General features: G+C 39.8%; 2 protein-coding genes across 2 annotated transcripts in view; one reads left to right on the plus strand and one right to left on the minus strand.

Annotated features, from left to right (window-relative positions):
- The window catches only part of LOC126372159 (polyhomeotic-like protein 3), a 476807-nt gene that overhangs the window by 388249 nt on the left and 61897 nt on the right, over positions 1 to 26661 (minus strand). The gene's annotated exons all lie outside the window — the stretch shown is intronic.
- On the plus strand, positions 2853 to 26520 carry LOC126372018 (mucin-12-like). Its single transcript, XM_050017516.1, has 2 exons — positions 2853 to 26294; positions 26401 to 26520. Exons 1-2 carry the CDS (start codon positions 2853 to 2855, stop codon positions 26518 to 26520), a joined length of 23562 nt encoding a protein of 7853 aa, XP_049873473.1.

Below are 26661 nucleotides of genomic sequence, written 5' to 3' on the forward strand. Positions count from 1 at the left end.
TATTACTGTAATAACACACCCCGGACACTTCATACAAACAACCTCGTTTTACACAAACACAACACATTGACGTTATCGTACACACGCATCTGTATGTGTGACGTCTGACGTCATATCATTCAAGTCTAAACTATGTTCGAGGGGGGGTGAGGTAAACCTAGCTCAGACGCTGATGGGGAGCAGAGAGTTGCCGTTCTATACGTAGTATTATTCCTTGTTTTATGGTAATGATTTACTTAGCTAAGGTACATGGGAATGTAGGGGCTTAAGTCCAGGCTTAGTGAACAGCTTAGGCAAGGCAAATACTCGTATAGTCCACTGCGCCCAAACGAACTGACCAATCTCAACGGCCGCATGGCATTCGCCCACCTCTCCTCAATCACAGGCTAGTGGGATTGCGTATACAGGTTGTTAGTGACATCGTAACGAATACTCAGGGGGATGATTCAGACCATGATTCTGAGTTAATATCAAGTGGAATTTTTCGTCGCAAAATTGATGATATTTTTTTAGTTTTTTTGAATTATTTTCAATTCTATACTTTTGCGATGGAAAAATGCACATATTAACTCAGAATAATCAGCTGAATCATCCCTCTTAGTATTCGTTACGATGTCACTTACACCCCATACAAGTACAAGTACATACAGTAGCCATACAAGTAAGTATGGATGTTAATGACACCGTAACGAATACTGAGGGGGATGGTTCAGACCATGATTCTGAGTTGATATCAAGTGGAATTTTCAGTCTGAATATTCATATTTTTTTGTGTTTTTTTTTAAATTATTTTTAGTTCCATACTTTTGCGACGGAAAATTCCACTTGATATCAACTCAGAATCATGGCCTCAATCACCCCTCAAAATTTTCGTTACGATGTCACTAACACCCTGTATATCATGTCGCTTTTTTAAAAGAAACATCATCATCGTGAACGCCCCGCTCGGTGAAGCATTCTCCATTCTTGTTCATTGACACTGACGTTCTTGAAAAAACATCGAAAAGGCAAAACGTGCTAATCAAATCTGTTATGGTAATTCAAAGTATTTCCGTCGATTATTTACGTTTGTAAAAATAGATTGTGATCTTTCAGTACATATACGAGAAGAAATACTGACTGTTTAGAGGGCTAGGTCGCAGGCGTCTTTTAGGGGCATAGAATAAGGAACAAATTATAATACTACGTATAGAACGGCAACTCCCTCTCCCCACCAGCAGCTGAGCTAGGTATACCTCACCCCTCTAGAGATATTATATAAGAAACTTATATGTATATAGATATAAATGGACATTCAGACAATGAAGTCAAGAGAATGAATGGCGAAGGAAGTCATATTATGTTATTTTGTGATAACAGTGACTGACTGGTTGCACTGTATTAGTTTTATAAATTTTTTTATTTACTTGTGTTCCCTATCCACTTCACGTGGTGCCTCAGGAAAAACGGAGAGTATAACTTATGTTAATAATTTTAAGTATTTCATCGAAAACACTTATGTTACGTAACTATTGTTGTTTTTTTTTTTAAGATTTAATAAATATTACTACTGATATTATTATTTATAACTGATTCAAATAAATAAATATTTGTATATAACAATATTTGTAACGTCAAACCTTGCCCCGACTTTATTTACTTCGGTTGCGGTTATACAATATTATAAACGATTTCGTGAAATCAATTTTCGTTTTTATTACAATAGGTATTTTGTGAAAAACAGAACATAAAAATAAATAAAAATTCTATAAATACTATTATTTTAATAGAATTTCGAAATTTATATTTTATTTATAATTTTAATATAAAATAGATGTTAAAGTTTTGATGTCAAAATAGTTTTCCGTACCTCGTAAATTCCCAAAACAACACATATCATAGAACGAGCGAGCCATTATGCACAATTAAATATCATTTACCTGTTTAAATTAAGGTACGCACTCTTAGTAATGTAATAATTATACATAATATTAATCTAAGTAAGTATTTATTAAATTGCAGCATATTATCTAACATTGAATATATTACAATGAACGTAAAACAAATTGGATTAAAAACATGCTTTAAGTGTCCTAATGTATAGATTTTTTGGCTTATCAGGTTCTTCCAGGCTCCTTTCCCCGGTCCTCTGCTAGTGCAACGCGGTTGACCGGTGTAATGTAATGGCGGCTTTATCCCACTACGTCACATTGGTGTCCACGGTGCTTGCCATTAATGCGCCTTTCTGCAAGTAAGCCCGACCTATACGTGAGCCTGTGTATGGAAAATCAGCGATATAAGGCAACCTTAACCCTCGAAAATCCTCAATCCTGCTATAGTATAATATAACAAAGTCTTCCCTTTACGTAATGAATATCTAAATTATATCGAAACAAAACAATGTTAAAGCATTTTTAATATTGTAGTAAAACAGAATTACTTCAATTATGGAGTAACTAAATTGCTACGCTATAATTATGCATTATCTAAACAAAATAGTTAAAACCAAAATTTTGAAGGCGTGTAATGCTAAAATGTGTTTGTGCTTAATGGTATTACATTACATGATGTTTCAGAGCCTTAATGCACAAACATTACAGAATTATGATTACTATCAAATAAATAATAACATAGATACTTGTCAATGCTCTTGCTTCGACTGCTATAATCCGAAACGGTGTTGTATGGACATGTGCAATACACATTGTATAGCAACTCAGTCAATGCCGTATGTCATACCATACCCTGTACCACTTCTTTACGTAGTCACAACTGACCGCATGAAAATTCCAACCTCAACAACAAAAACGACAAATTCATCTTATGAAACAAATTTACCGCCTCTGGAAACATCAAAACAAACTCAAACAGAAATGTCAACTGCGACGGTTACAACTACGATAGAAAACGGAACTTCAACGAGTGAAGATGATTCAGAAGGCACAGATTCATCATCCGAAGATGATTCAGATGTAGAAAACAATACAGATATTCCGTCAATCACAACAACGAAACTACCAAATTCATCACTTGAAACAAATTTTCCTCCTCTTGAAACATCAAAACAAACTGAAACAGAAAAGTCAACTACAACGAACTCAAATACATTTCAAACTGATACTACATCACATGAAGATGATTCACATTCTGAGGATTCAGATTCGTCATCCGAAACTAATTCAGATGATGAACACAATACAGACTTACCGACAATCATAACAACAAAATTACCAAATTCATCATTTGAATCAAATTTGCCAGATCTGGAGACATCAATTCAAGTACAAACAGAAAAGTTAACTACAACGATTGCAACTACAATTAAAAACACACCATCAACAGATGATTCACAATCTGAGGGTTCAGATTCATCATCTGAAGATGATTCAAGTAATGAAGACAAAACAGACTTGCCAGAAAATACAACTCCAAAAGAAATGACAACAAACACAAAATCTTCATCGGAGGAGACAGACAACGAAGCAGAAACAACACCTACAGAATATTCGGATTCATCATCGGAAGAAACTACAACTACATCAGAGATAACTAACAACGACGCAGAAACCACAAAAGAAACAACACCAAGGACAGAACAGAACACGACATCTGATACAATACTAACCACAGTGAACACCACTACTACCCTTACAACATCAATGACAAAAGAAGTCACCACAACTGAGGCAAAACCTTCGCCAACCGAAACCACTACGGCTGCAATAACACTAACAAAAGAAGTTACCACAACAGAGGCAATGCCGACGACAGAAGAAGCCCCTACGACTGAAACAACACCAATCATCGAAGAGGCTTCTACAGACACAACGCATACGGCAAAAGAGACATCTAAAACTGAATCAACTAATACGACAAATCAGACCGCCACCTTCGAAACAACACCTAAGTCAGCGGAAACCACTCTGACACCACCAAAACAAGAAACAGTTACAACAACTGAGGCAATACCGACGAAAACAGAGACCAATGCGACTAAAACAACACATACGACAAAAGAAACTACTATAACTGAATCGACAACTACGACAAAAAAGCCCAACAGTTTTGAAACAACACCAAAAACTACCCTTACGACAGCAACTACAAAAGTCACCACAACTGAGGCAGTACCAACGACAGAAGAAACCACTAAAACAAAAACAACACCAACGACCGAAGAAGCAACTACAAAAGAAACAACAATTTCATCGAAAAACACTACCACAACTAAAGCAATATCAACGACGGAAGAGCCTACCACTATAAAAACAACACAAATGACAGAAGACGCTACAACTAACCTGACAATACAAACAACAGAAGAAGTCAAAACCACTAATGCAATACCATCAACGGAAGAAAGCAGTACTACTGGAACAACACCAAAACCAACAGACACTACAACTACCCTAACAACACAAACAACAGAAGAAGTCACCACAAATGAGGCAAAACCAACAACAGTCGAAACTACAAAGAATATAACACTTCCGACGACGGTAGAAATCATAACAACAGAGACCATACAAACGACAGAACAGAACACAACGACAAAAACAACACAAACGACCAAAACAGCTACAACATCAGAAATTCCTAAAACTGAAACAATTCTAACGACGAAAGAGACCACAACTTCTAATACAACACCAATGACAAAAGGCACTACAACTACCATGACAAAACCAATGACAGAAAAATTCACCACCACTGAGGCAATACCATGGACAGAAGAATCCACTACCATTAGACCAACACCAAAACAGACAACCACGACAAAAACAACACAAACGACGAAAAAAGCTACAACAATAGAAATTCCTACAACTGAAACAATTCTAACGACGAAAAAGACCACAACTTCTGATACAACACCAATGACAAAAGACACTTTAACTACCATGACAAAATCAACGACAGAAAAATTCACCACCACTGAGGCAATACCATGGACAGAAGAAACAACTACGACTGGACTGAAAACAACGACCGAAAAAGCTACTACTACAGAAACAACACTCATAACAAAACTAACTGTAACAAGAGAAACAAAACCAACGATGGATGAGACTACCACTTTTGAAACAAAACCGAAGACTATATACACTGTTACAACGCTAACAACACCATCAACAGTCGAAAATACAACAAATGCAACAAAACCGACGATCGACGATATCACAACAACAGAGACTATACAATCGACAGAACAGACCACAACGACAGAAACAACACAAAAAACCGAAGAAGCTGCAACAAAAGATTATTTTACAACAGAAACAATTCCAATAACTGTGGCGACAACCATTTCTGAAAGAACACCGACGACAGAAGACACTTTAACTACCGTGACAAAATCAACGACAGCAAAATTCACCACCACTGAGGCAATACCATTGACAGAAGAAACCACTACAACTGGATCAACAGCAACAACCGAAATGGCTACTACTACGGAAACAAAACTCATAACAAACGCAACTAGTGCAACTGAAACAAAACCAACGACAGAAGAGACTACCACTTTTGAAACAACACCAAAGACAGTATACACTGCTACAACTCTTACAACACCATCGACAGACGAAATTACAACACATGAAACAATAACGACGACCGAAGAAATCACGACAACAGAGGCAATACAATCCACAAAACAGACCACCACAACAGAAACAATACAAACGACCGAGGAAGCTACAAAAGATTTTTTTACTACAGAAACAATCCCAACAACTGTGGAGACCACAACTTCTGAAAAAACACCGATGACAGAAGACACTTTACACACCGTGACAAAATCAACGACAGAAACATTCACCACCACTGAGGCAATACCATTCACAGAAGACACCACAACGACTGAACCAACACTGACTACCGACGAGGCTTCCACTACAGAAACAACATACATTACAAAAGTAACTGTTACAACTGAAACAAAAACAACGATGGAAGAAACCACAACTTCTGACACAACATCAATGACAGAAGACACTACACCTAACGTGACAAAATCAACCACGGAAAAATTCAACACCACTGAGGCAATACCATGGACAGAAGAAACTACTACGACTGGATCAACAGCAACAACCGAAGAGGCTACTATTACGGAAACAACACACATTACGAAAATAAACATTACAACTGAAACTAAACCAACAATGGAAGAGACGACAACTTCTGAAACAATACCAATGACAGAAGACATTTTAACTACCGTGAGAAAATCAACAACAGAAAATTTCACCACCACTGAGGCAATACCATTGACAAAAGAAACCACTACGACTGCACCAATACTGACGACCTACGAGGCTACTACTACACAAACAACACACATTACGAAAGTAAATATTACAACTGAAACAAAACCAACGATGAAAGAGACGACAACTTCTGAAACAACACCAATGACAGAAGACACTTTAACTACCATGACAAAACCAACTATAGAAAAATTCACCACCACTGAAGCAATACCATTGACAGAAGAAACCACTACGACTGGATCAACAGCAACAACAGAAGTGGCTACTTCTACAAAAACAACACACATTACGAAAGTAAATACTACAACTGAAACAAAACCAACGATGGAAGAGACGACAACTTCTGAAAAAACACGAACGACAGAAGACACTTTAACTACCGTGACAAAACCAACCAAAGAAAAATTCACCACCACTGAAGCAATACCATTGACAGAAGAAACCACTACAACTGGATCAACAGCAACAACCGAAAAGGCTACTACTACGGAAACAAAACTCATAACAAACGTAACTAGTGCAACTGAAACAAAACCAACGACAGAAGAGACTACAACATTTGAATCAACACCAAAGACAGTATACACTGCTACAACTCTTACAACACCATCGACAGACGAAATTACAACACATGAAACAATAACAACGACCGAAGAAATCACGACAACAGAGGCAATACAATCCACAAAACAGACCACCACAACAGAAACAATACAAACGACCGAGGAAGCTACAAAAGATTTTTTTACTACAGAAACAATCCCAACAACTGTGGAGACCACAACTTCTGAAATAACACCGAAGACAGAAGACACTTTACACACCGTGACAAAATCAACGACAGAAAAATTCACCACCACTGAGGCAATACCATTAACAGAAGAAACCACTACGACTGCACCAATACTGACGACCTACGAGGCTACTACTACACAAACAACATACAGTACGAAAGTAAATATTACAACTGAAACAAAACCAACGATGAAAGAGACGACAACTTCTGAAACAACACCAATGACAGAAGACACTTTAACTACCATGACAAAACCAACTACAGAAAAATTCACCACCACTAAGGCAATACCATGGGCAGAAGAAACCACTACGACTGAACCAATACTGACGACCGACGAGGCTACTACTACAGAAACAACACACATTACGAAAGTAAATATTACAACTGAAACAAAACCAACGATGAAAGAGACGACAACTTCTGAAAAAACACGAACGACAGAAGACACTTTAACTACCGTGACAAAACCAACCACAGAAAAATTCACCACCACTGAAGCAATACCATTGACAGAAGAAACCACTACGACTGCACCAATACTAACGACCTACGAGGATACTACTACACAAACAACACACATTACAAAAGTAACTATTACAACTGAAACAAAACCAATGTCAGAAGAGACTACCACTTTTGAATTAACACCAAAGACAGTATACACTGCTACAACTATTACAACACCATCGACAGTCGAAATTACAACAAATGAAACAATACCGACGACCGGAGAAATCACGACAACAGAGGCAATACAATCGACAAAACATACCACCACAACAGAAACAACACAAACGACCGAGAAAGCTACAACAAAAGATTTTTTTACAACCGAAACAATTCCAACAACTGTAGAGACCACAACTTCTGAAATAACATCGATGACAGAAGACACTTTATCCACCGGAACAAAAACAACGACAGAAAAATTCACCACCACTGAATCAATACCATTGACAGAAAACACCACAACGACTGGACCAATACTGACTACCGACGAGGCTACCACTACAGAAACAACATACATTACAAAAGTAACTGTTACAACTGAAACAAAACCAACATTGGAAGAAACCACAACTTCTGACACAACATCAATGACAGAAGATACTACACCTACCGTGACAAAATCAACCACAGAAAAATTCAACACCACTGAGGCAATACCATGGACAAAAGAAACTACTACGACTGGATCAACAGCAAAAACCGAAGAGGCTACTATTACGGAAACAAAACTCATAACAAAAGGAACAATGACAACTGAAATAAAACCAACGACAGAAGAAACTACTACTTTTGAAACAACACCAAAGACAGAAAACACTACAACTACCGAAAAAAAAACAACGACAGAAGAATTCACCACCACTGAGTCAATACCTTGGACTGAAGAAACCACTACGACTGGAACGACAACAACGACTGAAAAAGCTACAACTACAGAAACAACACTCATTACAAAAGTAACTATTACAACTGAAACAAAACCAACGATGGAAGAAACCACAACTTCTAAAATAACACCGACGACCGAAGACACTTTACCGACCGTGACAAAATCAACGACAGAAAAATTCACCACCACTGAGGCCATCCCATTACCAGAAGAAACCACTACGACTGGACCAATACTGTCGACCGACAAGGCTACTACTACAGAAACAACATACATTACAAAAGTAACTATTACAACTGAAACAAAACCAGCGATGGAAGACACGACAACTTCTGAAGCAACACCAATGACGGAAGACACTTTACCCACCGTCACAAAATCATCGACAGAAAAATTCACCACCACTGAGACAATACCATTAACAGAAGAAACCACTACGACTGAACCAATACTGACGACTGACGAGGCTACTACTACAGAAACAACATACATTACAAAAGTAACTATTACAACTGAAACAAAACCAACGATGGAAGAAACCACAACTTCTGAAGCAACACCAATGACAGAAGACACTTTACCCACCGTGACAAAATCAACGACAGAAAAATTCACCACCACTGAGACAATACCATTGACAGAAGAAACCACAACGACTGGACCAACAACAACGACCGAAGAGGCTCCCACTACAGAAACAACATACATTACAAAAGTAACTGTTACAACTGAAACAAAACCAACGATGGAAGAAACCACAACTTCTGAAACAACACCAATGACAGAAGACACTATCACTACCCCGACAAAACCAACCACAGAAAAATTCACTACCACTGAGGCAATACCATGGACAGAAGAAACCACTACGATTGGACCAACAACAACGACCGAAGAGGCTACCACTACAGAAACAACATACATTACAAAAGCAACAATGACAACTGAAATAAAACCAACGACGGAAGAGACTACCACTTTTGAAACAACACCAAAGACAGTATATACTGCCACAACCCTTACAACACCATCAACAGTCGAAATTACGACACATGAAACAATACCGACGACAGCAGAAATTACCACAACAGAGACTATACCTATGACAGAACAAAGCACCAAAACAGAAACAACACTGACGGCCGAAGAAGCCACAACAAAAGAATTTTCTACAGCTCAAACAAGACCAGGGACGGAAGAGACAACCACGTTTGAAACAACAACAATGACAGAAAACACTACAAGTACCGTAATAAAACCAACGACAGAAGAATTCACCACCACTGAGGCAATACCTTGGACTGAAGAAACCACTACGACTGGACCGACAACAACGACAGAAAAAGCTACAACTACAGAAACAACACACATTACAAAAGTAACTATTACAACTGAAACAAGACCAACGATGGAAGAGACGACAACTTCTGAAGCAACACCAATGACAGAAGACACTTTACCCACCGTGACAAAATCAACGACAGAAAAATTTACCACCACTGAGACAATACCATTAACAGAAGAAACCACTACGACTGAACCAATACTGACGACCGACGAGGCTACCACTACAGAAACAAAACTCATAACAAAAGCAACAATGACAACCGAAATAAAACCAACGACGGAAGAGACTACCACTTCTGAAACACCAAAGACAGTTTACACTGCCACAACCCTTACAACACCATCAACAGTCGAAATTACAACACAAGAAATAACAACGACAACCGAAGAAATCACCACAACAGAGACTATACCTATGACAGAACATAGCATCACGACAAAAACAACACCGACGGCCGAAGACGCCACAACAAAAGAATTTTCTACAGCTCAAACAAGACCAGGGACGGAAGAGACTACCACTTCTGAAACAACAACAATGACAGAAAACACTACAAGTTCCGTAAAAAAACCATCGACAGAAGAATTCACTACCACTGAGGGAATACCTTGGACTGAAAAAACCACTACGACTGGACCGACAACAACGACAGAAAAAGCTACAACTACAGAAACAACACACATTACAAAAGTAACTATTACAACTGAAACAAAACCAACGATGGAAGACACGACAACTTCTGAAGCAACACCAATGACAGAAGACACTTTACCCACCGTGACAAAATCAACGACAGAAAAATTCACCACCACTGAGACAATACCATTAACAGAAGGAACCACAACGACTGGACCAACAACAACGACCGAAGAGGCTCCCACTACAGAAACAACATACATTACAAAAGTAACTGTTACAACTGAAACAAAACCAACGATGGAAGAAACCACAACTTCTGAAACAACACCAATGACAGAAGACACTATCACTACCCCGACAAAACCAACCACGGAAAAATTCACTACCACTGAGGCAATACCATGGACAGAAGAAACCACTACGATTGGACCAACAACAACGACCGAAGAGGCTACCACTACAGAAACAAAACTCATAACAAAAGCAACAATGACAACTGAAATAAAACCAACGACGGAAGAGACTACCACTTTTGAAACAACACCAAAGACAGTATATACTGCCACAACCCTTACAACACCATCAACAGTCGAAATTACAACACATGAAACAATACCGACGACAGCAGAAATTACCACAACAGAGACTATACCTATGACAGAACAAAGCACCAAAACAGAAACAACACTGACGGCCGAAGAAGCCACAACAAAAGAATTTTCTACAGCTCAAACAAGACCAGGGACGGAAGAGACTACCACGTTTGAAACAACAACAATGACAGAAAACACTACAACTACCGTAAAAAAACCAACGACAGAAGAATTCACCACCACCGAGGCAATACCTTGGACTGAAGAAACCACTACGACTGGACCGACAACAACGACAGAAAAAGCTACAACTACAGAAACAACACACATTACAAAAGTAACTATTACAACTGAAACAAAACCAACGATGGAAGACACGACAACTTCTGAAGCAACACCAATGACAGAAGACACTTTACCCACCGTGACAAAATCAACGACAGAAAAATTCACCACCACTGAGACAATACCATTAACAGAAGAAACCACTACGACTGAACCAATACTGACGACCGACGAAGCTACTACTACAGAAACAACATACATTACAAAAGTAACTATTACAACTGAAACAAAACCAACGATGGAAGAAACCACAACTTCTGACACAACACCAATGACAGAAGACACTACCACTACCCCGACAAAACCAACCACAGAAAAAATCATTACCACTGAGGCAATACCATGGACAGAAGAAACCACTACGATTGGACCAACAACAATGACCGAAGAGGCTACCACTACAGAAACAAAACTCATAACAAAAGCAACAATGACAACTGAAATAAAACCAACGACGGAAGAGACTACCACTTTTGAAACAACACCAAAGACAGTATATACTGCCACAACCCTTACAACACCATCAACAGTCGAAATTACGACACATGAAACAATACCGACGACAGCAGAAATTACCACAACAGAGACTATACCTATGACAGAACAAAGCACCAAAACAGAAACAACACTGACGGTCGAAGAAGCCACAACAAAAGAATTTTCTACAGCTCAAACAAGACCAGGGACGGAAGAGACTACCACGTTTGATACAACAACAATGACAGAAAACATTACAACTACCGTAAAAAAACCAACGACAGAAGAATTCACCACCACCGAGGCAATACCTTGGACTGAAGAAACCACTACTACTGGAACGACAACAACGACCGAAAAAGCTACAACAACAGAAACTACACTCATCACAAAAGTAACCATTACAACTGAAACAAAACCAACGATGGAAGAAACCACAACTTCTGAAGCAACACCAATGACAGAAGACACTTTACCGACCGTGACAAAATCAACGACAGAAAAATTCACCACCACTGAGGCCATCCCATTACCAGAAGAAACCACTACGACTGGACCAATACTGTCGACCGACAAGGCTACTACTACAGAAACAACATACATTACAAAAGTAACTATTACAACTGAAACAAAACCAGCGATGGAAGACACGACAACTTCTGAAGCAACACCAATGACGGAAGACACTTTACCCACCGTCACAAAATCATCGACAGAAAAATTCACCACCACTGAGACAATACCATTAACAGAAGAAACCACTACGACTGAACCAATACTGACGACTGACGAGGCTACTACTACAGAAACAACATACATTACAAAAGTAACTATTACAACTGAAACAAAACCAACGATGGAAGAAACCACAACTTCTGAAGCAACACCAATGACAGAAGACACTTTACCCACCGTGACAAAATCAACGACAGAAAAATTCACCACCACTGAGACAATACCATTGACAGAAGAAACCACAACGACTGGACCAACAACAACGACCGAAGAGGCTCCCACTACAGAAACAACATACATTACAAAAGTAACTGTTACAACTGAAACAAAACCAACGATGGAAGAAACCACAACTTCTGAAACAACACCAATGACAGAAGACACTATCACTACCCCGACAAAACCAACCACAGAAAAATTCACTACCACTGAGGCAATACCATGGACAGAAGAAACCACTACGATTGGACCAACAACAACGACCGAAGAGGCTACCACTACAGAAACAACATACATTACAAAAGCAACAATGACAACTGAAATAAAACCAACGACGGAAGAGACTACCACTTTTGAAACAACACCAAAGACAGTATATACTGCCACAACCCTTACAACACCATCAACAGTCGAAATTACGACACATGAAACAATACCGACGACAGCAGAAATTACCACAACAGAGACTATACCTATGACAGAACAAAGCACCAAAACAGAAACAACACTGACGGCCGAAGAAGCCACAACAAAAGAATTTTCTACAGCTCAAACAAGACCAGGGACGGAAGAGACAACCACGTTTGAAACAACAACAATGACAGAAAACACTACAAGTACCGTAATAAAACCAACGACAGAAGAATTCACCACCACTGAGGCAATACCTTGGACTGAAGAAACCACTACGACTGGACCGACAACAACGACAGAAAAAGCTACAACTACAGAAACAACACACATTACAAAAGTAACTATTACAACTGAAACAAGACCAACGATGGAAGAGACGACAACTTCTGAAGCAACACCAATGACAGAAGACACTTTACCCACCGTGACAAAATCAACGACAGAAAAATTTACCACCACTGAGACAATACCATTAACAGAAGAAACCACTACGACTGAACCAATACTGACGACCGACGAGGCTACCACTACAGAAACAAAACTCATAACAAAAGCAACAATGACAACCGAAATAAAACCAACGACGGAAGAGACTACCACTTCTGAAACACCAAAGACAGTTTACACTGCCACAACCCTTACAACACCATCAACAGTCGAAATTACAACACAAGAAATAACAACGACAACCGAAGAAATCACCACAACAGAGACTATACCTATGACAGAACATAGCATCACGACAAAAACAACACCGACGGCCGAAGACGCCACAACAAAAGAATTTTCTACAGCTCAAACAAGACCAGGGACGGAAGAGACTACCACTTCTGAAACAACAACAATGACAGAAAACACTACAAGTTCCGTAAAAAAACCATCGACAGAAGAATTTACTACCACTGAGGGAATACCTTGGACTGAAAAAACCACTACGACTGGACCGACAACAACGACAGAAAAAGCTACAACTACAGAAACAACACACATTACAAAAGTAACTATTACAACTGAAACAAAACCAACGATGGAAGACACGACAACTTCTGAAGCAACACCAATGACAGAAGACACTTTACCCACCGTGACAAAATCAACGACAGAAAAATTCACCACCACTGAGACAATACCATTAACAGAAGGAACCACAACGACTGGACCAACAACAACGACCGAAGAGGCTCCCACTACAGAAACAACATACATTACAAAAGTAACTGTTACAACTGAAACAAAACCAACGATGGAAGAAACCACAACTTCTGAAACAACACCAATGACAGAAGACACTATCACTACCCCGACAAAACCAACCACGGAAAAATTCACTACCACTGAGGCAATACCATGGACAGAAGAAACCACTACGATTGGACCAACAACAACGACCGAAGAGGCTACCACTACAGAAACAAAACTCATAACAAAAGCAACAATGACAACTGAAATAAAACCAACGACGGAAGAGACTACCACTTTTGAAACAACACCAAAGACAGTATATACTGCCACAACCCTTACAACACCATCAACAGTCGAAATTACAACACATGAAACAATACCGACGACAGCAGAAATTACCACAACAGAGACTATACCTATGACAGAACAAAGCACCAAAACAGAAACAACACTGACGGCCGAAGAAGCCACAACAAAAGAATTTTCTACAGCTCAAACAAGACCAGGGACGGAAGAGACTACCACGTTTGAAACAACAACAATGACAGAAAACACTACAACTACCGTAAAAAAACCAACGACAGAAGAATTCACCACCACCGAGGCAATACCTTGGACTGAAGAAACCACTACGACTGGACCGACAACAACGACAGAAAAAGCTACAACTACAGAAACAACACACATTACAAAAGTAACTATTACAACTGAAACAAGACCAACGATGGAAGAGACGACAACTTCTGAAGCAACACCAATGACAGAAGACACTTTACCCACCGTGACAAAATCATCGACAGAAAAATTCACCACCACTGAGACAATACCATTAACAGAAGAAACCACTACGACTGAACCAATACTGACGACCGACGAAGCTACTACTACAGAAACAACATACATTACAAAAGTAACTATTACAACTGAAACAAAACCAACGATGGAAGAAACCACAACTTCTGACACAACACCAATGACAGAAAACACTATCACTACCCCGACAAAACCAACCACAGAAAAATTCACTACCACTGAGGCAATACCATGGACAGAAGAAACCACTACGATTGGACCAACAACAACGACCGAAGAGGCTACCACTACAGAAACAACATACATTACAAAAGCAACAATGACAACTGAAATAAAACCAACGACGGAAGAGACTACCACTTTTGAAACAACACCAAAGACAGTATATACTGCCACAACCCTTACAACACCATCAACAGTCGAAATTACAACACATGAAACAATACCGACGACAGCAGAAATTACCACAACAGAGACTATACCTATGACAGAACAAAGCACCAAAACAGAAACAACACTGACGGTCGAAGAAGCCACAACAAAAGAATTTTCTACAGCTCAAACAAGACCAGGGACGGAAGAGACTACCACGTTTGAAACAACAACAATGACAGAAAACACTACAACTACCGTAAAAAAACCAACGACAGAAGAATTCACCACCACCGAGGCAATACCTTGGACTGAAGAAACCACTACGACTGGACCGACAACAACGACAGAAAAAGCTACAACTACAGAAACAACACACATTACAAAAGTAACTATTACAACTGAAACAAAACCAACGATGGAAGACACGACAACTTCTGAAGCAACACCAATGACAGAAGACACTTTACCCACCGTGACAAAATCAACGACAGAAAAATTCACCACCACTGAGACAATACCATTAACAGAAGAAACCACTACGACTGAACCAATACTGACGACCGACGAAGCTACTACTACAGAAACAACATACATTACAAAAGTAACTATTACAACTGAAACAAAACCAACGATGGAAGAAACCACAACTTCTGACACAACACCAATGACAGAAGACACTACCACTACCCCGACAAAACCAACCACAGAAAAAATCATTACCACTGAGGCAATACCATGGACAGAAGAAACCACTACGATTGGACCAACAACAATGACCGAAGAGGCTACCACTACAGAAACAAAACTCATAACAAAAGCAACAATGACAACTGAAATAAAACCAACGACGGAAGAGACTACCACTTTTGAAACAACACCAAAGACAGTATATACTGCCACAACCCTTACAACACCATCAACAGTCGAAATTACGACACATGAAACAATACCGACGACAGCAGAAATTACCACAACAGAGACTATACCTATGACAGAACAAAGCACCAAAACAGAAACAACACTGACGGTCGAAGAAGCCACAACAAAAGAATTTTCTACAGCTCAAACAAGACCAGGGACGGAAGAGACTACCACGTTTGATACAACAACAATGACAGAAAACATTACAACTACCGTAAAAAAACCAACGACAGAAGAATTCACCACCACCGAGGCAATACCTTGGACTGAAGAAACCACTACTACTGGAACGACAACAACGACCGAAAAAGCTACAACAACAGAAACTACACTCATCACAAAAGTAACCATTACAACTGAAACAAAACCAACGATGGAAGAAACCACAACTTCTGAAGCAACACCAATGACAGAAGACACTTTACCGACCGTGACAAAATCAACGACAGAAAAATTCACCACCACTGAGGCCATCCCATTACCAGAAGAAACCACTACGACTGGACCAATACTGTCGACCGACAAGGCTACTACTACAGAAACAACATACATTACAAAAGTAACTATTACAACTGAAACAAAACCAGCGATGGAAGACACGACAACTTCTGAAGCAACACCAATGACGGAAGACACTTTACCCACCGTCACAAAATCATCGACAGAAAAATTCACCACCACTGAGACAATACCATTAACAGAAGAAACCACTACGACTGAACCAATACTGACGACTGACGAGGCTACTACTACAGAAACAACATACATTACAAAAGTAACTATTACAACTGAAACAAAACCAACGATGGAAGAAACCACAACTTCTGAAGCAACACCAATGACAGAAGACACTTTACCCACCGTGACAAAATCAACGACAGAAAAATTCACCACCACTGAGACAATACCATTGACAGAAGAAACCACAACGACTGGACCAACAACAACGACCGAAGAGGCTCCCACTACAGAAACAACATACATTACAAAAGTAACTGTTACAACTGAAACAAAACCAACGACGGAAGAGACTACCACTTTTGAAACAACACCAAAGACAGTATATACTGCCACAACCCTTACAACACCATCAACAGTCGAAATTACAACACATGAAACAATACCGACGACAGCAGAAATTACCACAACAGAGACTATACCTATGACAGAACAAAGCACCAAAACAGAAACAACACTGACGGTCGAAGAAGCCACAACAAAAGAATTTTCTACAGCTCAAACAAGACCAGGGACGGAAGAGACTACCACGTTTGAAACAACAACAATGACAGAAAACACTACAACTACCGTAAAAAAACCAACGACAGAAGAATTCACCACCACCGAGGCAATACCTTGGACTGAAGAAACCACTACGACTGGACCGACAACAACGACAGAAAAAGCTACAACTACAGAAACAACACACATTACAAAAGTAACTATTACAACTGAAACAAAACCAACGATGGAAGACACGACAACTTCTGAAGCAACACCAATGACAGAAGACACTTTACCCACCGTGACAAAATCAACGACAGAAAAATTCACCACCACTGAGACAATACCATTAACAGAAGAAACCACTACGACTGAACCAATACTGACGACCGACGAAGCTACTACTACAGAAACAACATACATTACAAAAGTAACTATTACAACTGAAACAAAACCAACGATGGAAGAAACCACAACTTCTGACACAACACCAATGACAGAAGACACTACCACTACCCCGACAAAACCAACCACAGAAAAAATCATTACCACTGAGGCAATACCATGGACAGAAGAAACCACTACGATTGGACCAACAACAATGACCGAAGAGGCTACCACTACAGAAACAAAACTCATAACAAAAGCAACAATGACAACTGAAATAAAACCAACGACGGAAGAGACTACCACTTTTGAAACAACACCAAAGACAGTATATACTGCCACAACCCTTACAACACCATCAACAGTCGAAATTACGACACATGAAACAATACCGACGACAGCAGAAATTACCACAACAGAGACTATACCTATGACAGAACAAAGCACCAAAACAGAAACAACACTGACGGTCGAAGAAGCCACAACAAAAGAATTTTCTACAGCTCAAACAAGACCAGGGACGGAAGAGACTACCACGTTTGATACAACAACAATGACAGAAAACATTACAACTACCGTAAAAAAACCAACGACAGAAGAATTCACCACCACCGAGGCAATACCTTGGACTGAAGAAACCACTACTACTGGAACGACAACAACGACCGAAAAAGCTACAACAACAGAAACTACACTCATCACAAAAGTAACCATTACAACTGAAACAAAACCAACGATGGAAGAAACCACAACTTCTGAAGCAACACCAATGACAGAAGACACTTTACCGACCGTGACAAAATCAACGACAGAAAAATTCACCACCACTGAGGCCATCCCATTACCAGAAGAAACCACTACGACTGGACCAATACTGTCGACCGACAAGGCTACTACTACAGAAACAACATACATTACAAAAGTAACTATTACAACTGAAACAAAACCAGCGATGGAAGACACGACAACTTCTGAAGCAACACCAATGACGGAAGACACTTTACCCACCGTCACAAAATCATCGACAGAAAAATTCACCACCACTGAGACAATACCATTAACAGAAGAAACCACTACGACTGAACCAATACTGACGACTGACGAGGCTACTACTACAGAAACAACATACATTACAAAAGTAACTATTACAACTGAAACAAAACCAACGATGGAAGAAACCACAACTTCTGAAGCAACACCAATGACAGAAGACACTTTACCCACCGTGACAAAATCAACGACAGAAAAATTCACCACCACTGAGACAATACCATTGACAGAAGAAACCACAACGACTGGACCAACAACAACGACCGAAGAGGCTCCCACTACAGAAACAACATACATTACAAAAGTAACTGTTACAACTGAAACAAAACCAACGACGGAAGAGACTACCACTTTTGAAACAACACCAAAGACAGTATATACTGCCACAACCCTTACAACACCATCAACAGTCGAAATTACAACACATGAAACAATACCGACGACAGCAGAAATTACCACAACAGAGACTATACCTATGACAGAACAAAGCACCAAAACAGAAACAACACTGACGGCCGAAGAAGCCACAACAAAAGAATTTTCTACAGCTCAAACAAGACCAGGGACGGAAGAGACTACCACGTTTGAAACAACAACAATGACAGAAAACACTACAACTACCGTAAAAAAACCAACGACAGAAGAATTCACCACCACCGAGGCAATACCTTGGACTGAAGAAACCACTACGACTGGACCGACAACAACGGCAGAAAAAGCTACAACTACAGAAACAACACACATTACAAAAGTAACTATTACAACTGAAACAAGACCAACGATGGAAGAGACGACAACTTCTGAAGCAACACCAATGACAGAAGACACTTTACCCACCGTGACAAAATCAACGACAGAAAAATTCACCACCACTGAGACAATACCATTAACAGAAGAAACCACTACGACTGAACCAATACTGACGACCGACGAAGCTACTACTACAGAAACAACATACATTACAAAAGTAACTATTACAACTGAAACAAAACCAACGATGGAAGAAACCACAACTTCTGACACAACACCAATGACAGAAGACACTATCACTACCCCGACAAAACCAACCACAGAAAAATTCACTACCACTGAGGCAATACCATGGACAGAAGAAACCACTACGATTGGACCAACAACAACGACCGAAGAGGCTACCACTACAGAAACAACATACATTACAAAAGCAACAATGACAACTGAAATAAAACCAACGACGGAAGAGACTACCACTTTTGAAACAACACCAAAGACAGTATATACTGCCACAACCCTTACAACACCATCAACAGTCGAAATTACAACACATGAAACAATACCGACGACAGCAGAAATTACCACAACAGAGACTATACCTATGACAGAACAAAGCACCAAAACAGAAACAACACTGACGGTCGAAGAAGCCACAACAAAAGAATTTTCTACAGCTCAAACAAGACCAGGGACGGAAGAGACTACCACGTTTGAAACAACAACAATGACAGAAAACACTACAAGTACCGTAAAAAAACCAACGACAGAAGAATCCACCACCACTGAGGCAATACCTTGGACTGAAGAAACCACTACTACTGGATCGACAACAACGACAGAAAAAGCTACAACTACAGAAAAAACACACATTACAAAAGTAACTATTACAACTGAAACAAGACCAACGATGGAAGAGACGACAACTTCTGAAGCAACACCAATGACAGAAGACACTTTACCCACCGTGACAAAATCAACGACAGAAAAATTCACCACCACTGAGACAATACCATTAACAGAAGAAACCACTACGACTGAACCAATACTGACGACCGACGAAGCTACTACTACAGAAACAACATACATTACAGAAGTAACTATTACAACTGAAACAAAACCAACGATAGAAGAAACCACAACTTCTGAAACAACACCAATGACAGAAGACACTACCACTACCCCGACAAAACCAACCACAGAAAAAATCATTACCACTGAGGCAATACCATGGACAGAAGAAACCACTACGATTGGACCAACAACAATGACCGAAGAGGCTACCACTACAGAAACAAAACTCATAACAAAAGCAACAATGACAACTGAAATAAAACCAACGACGGAAGAGACTACCACTTTTGAAACAACACCAAAGACAGTATATACTGCCACAACCCTTACAACACCATCAACAGTCGAAATTACGACACATGAAACAATACCGACGACAGCAGAAATTACCACAACAGAGACTATACCTATGACAGAACAAAGCACCAAAACAGAAACAACACTGACGGTCGAAGAAGCCACAACAAAAGAATTTTCTACAGCTCAAACAAGACCAGGGACGGAAGAGACTACCACGTTTGAAACAACAACAATGACAGAAAACATTACAACTACCGTAAAAAAACCAACGACAGAAGAATTCACCACCACCGAGGCAATACCTTGGACTGAAGAAACCACTACTACTGGAACGACAACAACGACCGAAAAAGCTACAACAACAGAAACTACACTCATCACAAAAGTAACCATTACAACTGAAACAAAACCAACGATGGAAGAAACCACAACTTCTGAAATAACACCGACGACCGAAGACACTTTACTCACCGTGACAAAATCAACGACAGAAAAATTCACCACCACTGAGACAATACCATTAACAGAAGAAACCACAACGACTGGACCAACAACAACGACCGAAGAGGCTCCCACTACAGAAACAACATACATTACAAAAGTAACTGTTACAACTGAAACAAAACCAACGATGGAAGAAACCACAACTTCTGAAACAACACCAATGACAGAAGACACTACCACTACCCCGACAAAACCAACCACAGAAAAATTCACTACCACTGAGGCAATACCATGGACAGAAGAAACCACTACGATTGGACCAACAACAACGACCGAAGAGGCTACCACTACAGAAACAAAACTCATAACAAAAGCAACATTGACAACTGAAATAAAACCAACGACGGAAGAGACTACCACTTTTGAAACAACACCAAAGACAGTATATACTGCCACAACCCTTACAACACCATCAACAGTCGAAATTACGACACATGAAACAATACCGACGACAGCAGAAATTACCACAACAGAGACTATACCTATGACAGAACAAAGCACCAAAACAGAAACAACACTGACGGCCGAAGAAGCCACAACAAAAGAATTTTCTACAGCTCAAACAAGACCAGGGACGGAAGAGACTACCACGTTTGAAACAACAACAATGACAGAAAACACTACAAGTACCGTAATAAAACCAACGACAGAAGAATTCACCACCACTGAGGCAATACCTTGGACTGAAGAAACCACTACGACTGGACCGACAACAACGACAGAAAAAGCTACAACTACAGAAACAACACACATTACAAAAGTAACTATTACAACTGAAACAAGACCAACGATGGAAGAGACGACAACTTCTGAAGCAACACCAATGACAGAAGACACTTTACCCACCGTGACAAAATCAACGACAGAAAAATTTACCACCACTGAGACAATACCATTAACAGAAGAAACCACTACGACTGAACCAATACTGACGACCGACGAAGCTACTACTACAGAAACAACATACATTACAAAAGTAACTATTACAACTGAAACAAAACCAACGATGGAAGAAACCACAACTTCTGACACAACACCAATGACAGAAAACACTATCACTACCCCGACAAAACCAACCACAGAAAAATTCACTACCACTGAGGCAATACCATGGACAGAAGAAACCACTACGATTGGACCAACAACAACGACCGAAGAGGCTACCACTACAGAAACAACATACATTACAAAAGCAACAATGACAACTGAAATAAAACCAACGACGGAAGAGACTACCACTTTTGAAACAACACCAAAGACAGTATATACTGCCACAACCCTTACAACACCATCAACAGTCGAAATTACAACACATGAAACAATACCGACGACAGCAGAAATTACCACAACAGAGACTATACCTATGACAGAACAAAGCACCAAAACAGAAACAACACTGACGGCCGAAGAAGCCACAACAAAAGAATTTTCTACAGTTCAAACAAGACCAGGGACGGAAGAGACTACCACGTTTGAAACAACAACAATGACAGAAAACATTACAACTACCGTAAAAAAACCAACGACAGAAGAATTCACCACCACCGAGGCAATACCTTGGACTGAAGAAACCACTACTACTGGAACGACAACAACGACCGAAAAAGCTACAACAACAGAAACAACACTCATCACAAAAGTAACCATTACAACTGAAACAAAACCAACGATGGAAGAAACCACAACTTCTGAAATAACACCGACGACCGAAGACACTTTACTCACCGTGACAAAATCAACGACAGAAAAATTCACCACCACTGAGACAATACCATTAACAGAAGAAACCACAACGACTGGACCAACAACAACGACCGAAGAGGCTCCCACTACAGAAACAACATACATTACAAAAGTAACTGTTACAACTGAAACAAAACCAACGATGGAAGAAACCACAACTTCTGAAACAACACCAATGACAGAAGACACTACCACTACCCCGACAAAACCAACCACAGAAAAATTCACTACCACTGAGGCAATACCATGGACAGAAGAAACCACTACGATTGGACCAACAACAACGACCGAAGAGGCTACCACTACAGAAACAAAACTCATAACAAAAGCAACATTGACAACTGAAATAAAACCAACGACGGAAGAGACTACCACTTTTGAAACAACACCAAAGACAGTATATACTGCCACAACCCTTACAACACCATCAACAGTCGAAATTACAACACATGAAACAATACCGACGACAGCAGAAATTACCACAACAGAGACTATACCTATGACAGAACAAAGCACCAAAACAGAAACAACACTGACGGCCGAAGAAGCCACAACAAAAGAATTTTCTACAGCTCAAACAAGACCAGGGACGGAAGAGACTACCACGTTTGAAACAACAACAATGACAGAAAACACTACAAGTACCGTAATAAAACCAACGACAGAAGAATTCACCACCACTGAGGCAATACCTTGGACTGAAGAAACCACTACGACTGGACCGACAACAACGACAGAAAAAGCTACAACTACAGAAACAACACACATTACAAAAGTAACTATTACAACTGAAACAAGACCAACGATGGAAGAGACGACAACTTCTGAAGCAACACCAATGACAGAAGACACTTTACCCACCGTGACAAAATCAACGACAGAAAAATTTACCACCACTGAGACAATACCATTAACAGAAGAAACCACTACGACTGAACCAATACTGACGACCGACGAAGCTACTACTACAGAAACAACATACATTACAAAAGTAACTATTACAACTGAAACAAAACCAACGATGGAAGAAACCACAACTTCTGACACAACACCAATGACAGAAAACACTATCACTACCCCGACAAAACCAACCACAGAAAAATTCACTACCACTGAGGCAATACCATGGACAGAAGAAACCACTACGATTGGACCAACAACAACGACCGAAGAGGCTACCACTACAGAAACAACATACATTACAAAAGCAACAATGACAACTGAAATAAAACCAACGACGGAAGAGACTACCACTTTTGAAACAACACCAAAGACAGTATATACTGCCACAACCCTTACAACACCATCAACAGTCGAAATTACAACACATGAAACAATACCGACGACAGCAGAAATTACCACAACAGAGACTATACCTATGACAGAACAAAGCACCAAAACAGAAACAACACTGACGGCCGAAGAAGCCACAACAAAAGAATTTTCTACAGCTCAAACAAGACCAGGGACGGAAGAGACTACCACGTTTGAAACAACAACAATGACAGAAAACATTACAACTACCGTAAAAAAACCAACGACAGAAGAATTCACCACCACCGAGGCAATACCTTGGACTGAAGAAACCACTACTACTGGAACGACAACAACGACCGAAAAAGCTACAACAACAGAAACAACACTCATCACAAAAGTAACCATTACAACTGAAACAAAACCAACGATGGAAGAAACCACAACTTCTGAAATAACACCGACGACCGAAGACACTTTACTCACCGTGACAAAATCAACGACAGAAAAATTCACCACCACTGAGACAATACCATTAACAGAAGAAACCACAACGACTGGACCAACAACAACGACCGAAGAGGCTCCCACTACAGAAACAACATACATTACAAAAGTAACTGTTACAACTGAAACAAAACCAACGATGGAAGAAACCACAACTTCTGAAACAACACCAATGACAGAAGACACTACCACTACCCCGACAAAACCAACCACAGAAAAATTCACTACCACTGAGGCAATACCATGGACAGAAGAAACCACTACGATTGGACCAACAACAACGACCGAAGAGGCTACCACTACAGAAACAAAACTCATAACAAAAGCAACATTGACAACTGAAATAAAACCAACGACGGAAGAGACTACCACTTTTGAAACAACACCAAAGACAGTATATACTGCCACAACCCTTACAACACCATCAACAGTCGAAATTACAACACATGAAACAATACCGACGACAGCAGAAATTACCACAACAGAGACTATACCTATGACAGAACAAAGCACCAAAACAGAAACAACACTGACGGCCGAAGAAGCCACAACAAAAGAATTTTCTACAGCTCAAACAAGACCAGGGACGGAAGAGACTACCACGTTTGAAACAACAACAATGACAGAAAACACTACAAGTACCGTAATAAAACCAACGACAGAAGAATTCACCACCACTGAGGCAATACCTTGGACTGAAGAAACCACTACGACTGGACCGACAACAACGACAGAAAAAGCTACAACTACAGAAACAACACACATTACAAAAGTAACTATTACAACTGAAACAAGACCAACGATGGAAGAGACGACAACTTCTGAAGCAACACCAATGACAGAAGACACTTTACCCACCGTGACAAAATCAACGACAGAAAAATTTACCATCACTGAGACAATACCATTAACAGAAGAAACCACTACGACTGAACCAATACTGACGACCGACGAAGCTACTACTACAGAAACAACATACATTACAAAAGTAACTATTACAACTGAAACAAAACCAACGATGGAAGAAACCACAACTTCTGACACAACACCAATGACAGAAAACACTATCACTACCCCGACAAAACCAACCACAGAAAAATTCACTACCACTGAGGCAATACCATGGACAGAAGAAACCACTACGATTGGACCAACAACAACGACCGAAGAGGCTACCACTACAGAAACAACATACATTACAAAAGCAACAATGACAACTGAAATAAAACCAACGACGGAAGAGACTACCACTTTTGAAACAACACCAAAGACAGTATATACTGCCACAACCCTTACAACACCATCAACAGTCGAAATTACAACACATGAAACAATACCGACGACAGCAGAAATTA

Source organism: Pectinophora gossypiella, chromosome 13 (assembly GCF_024362695.1).
Source record: "Pectinophora gossypiella chromosome 13, ilPecGoss1.1, whole genome shotgun sequence".
Lineage (NCBI taxonomy): Eukaryota > Metazoa > Arthropoda > Insecta > Lepidoptera > Gelechiidae > Pectinophora > Pectinophora gossypiella.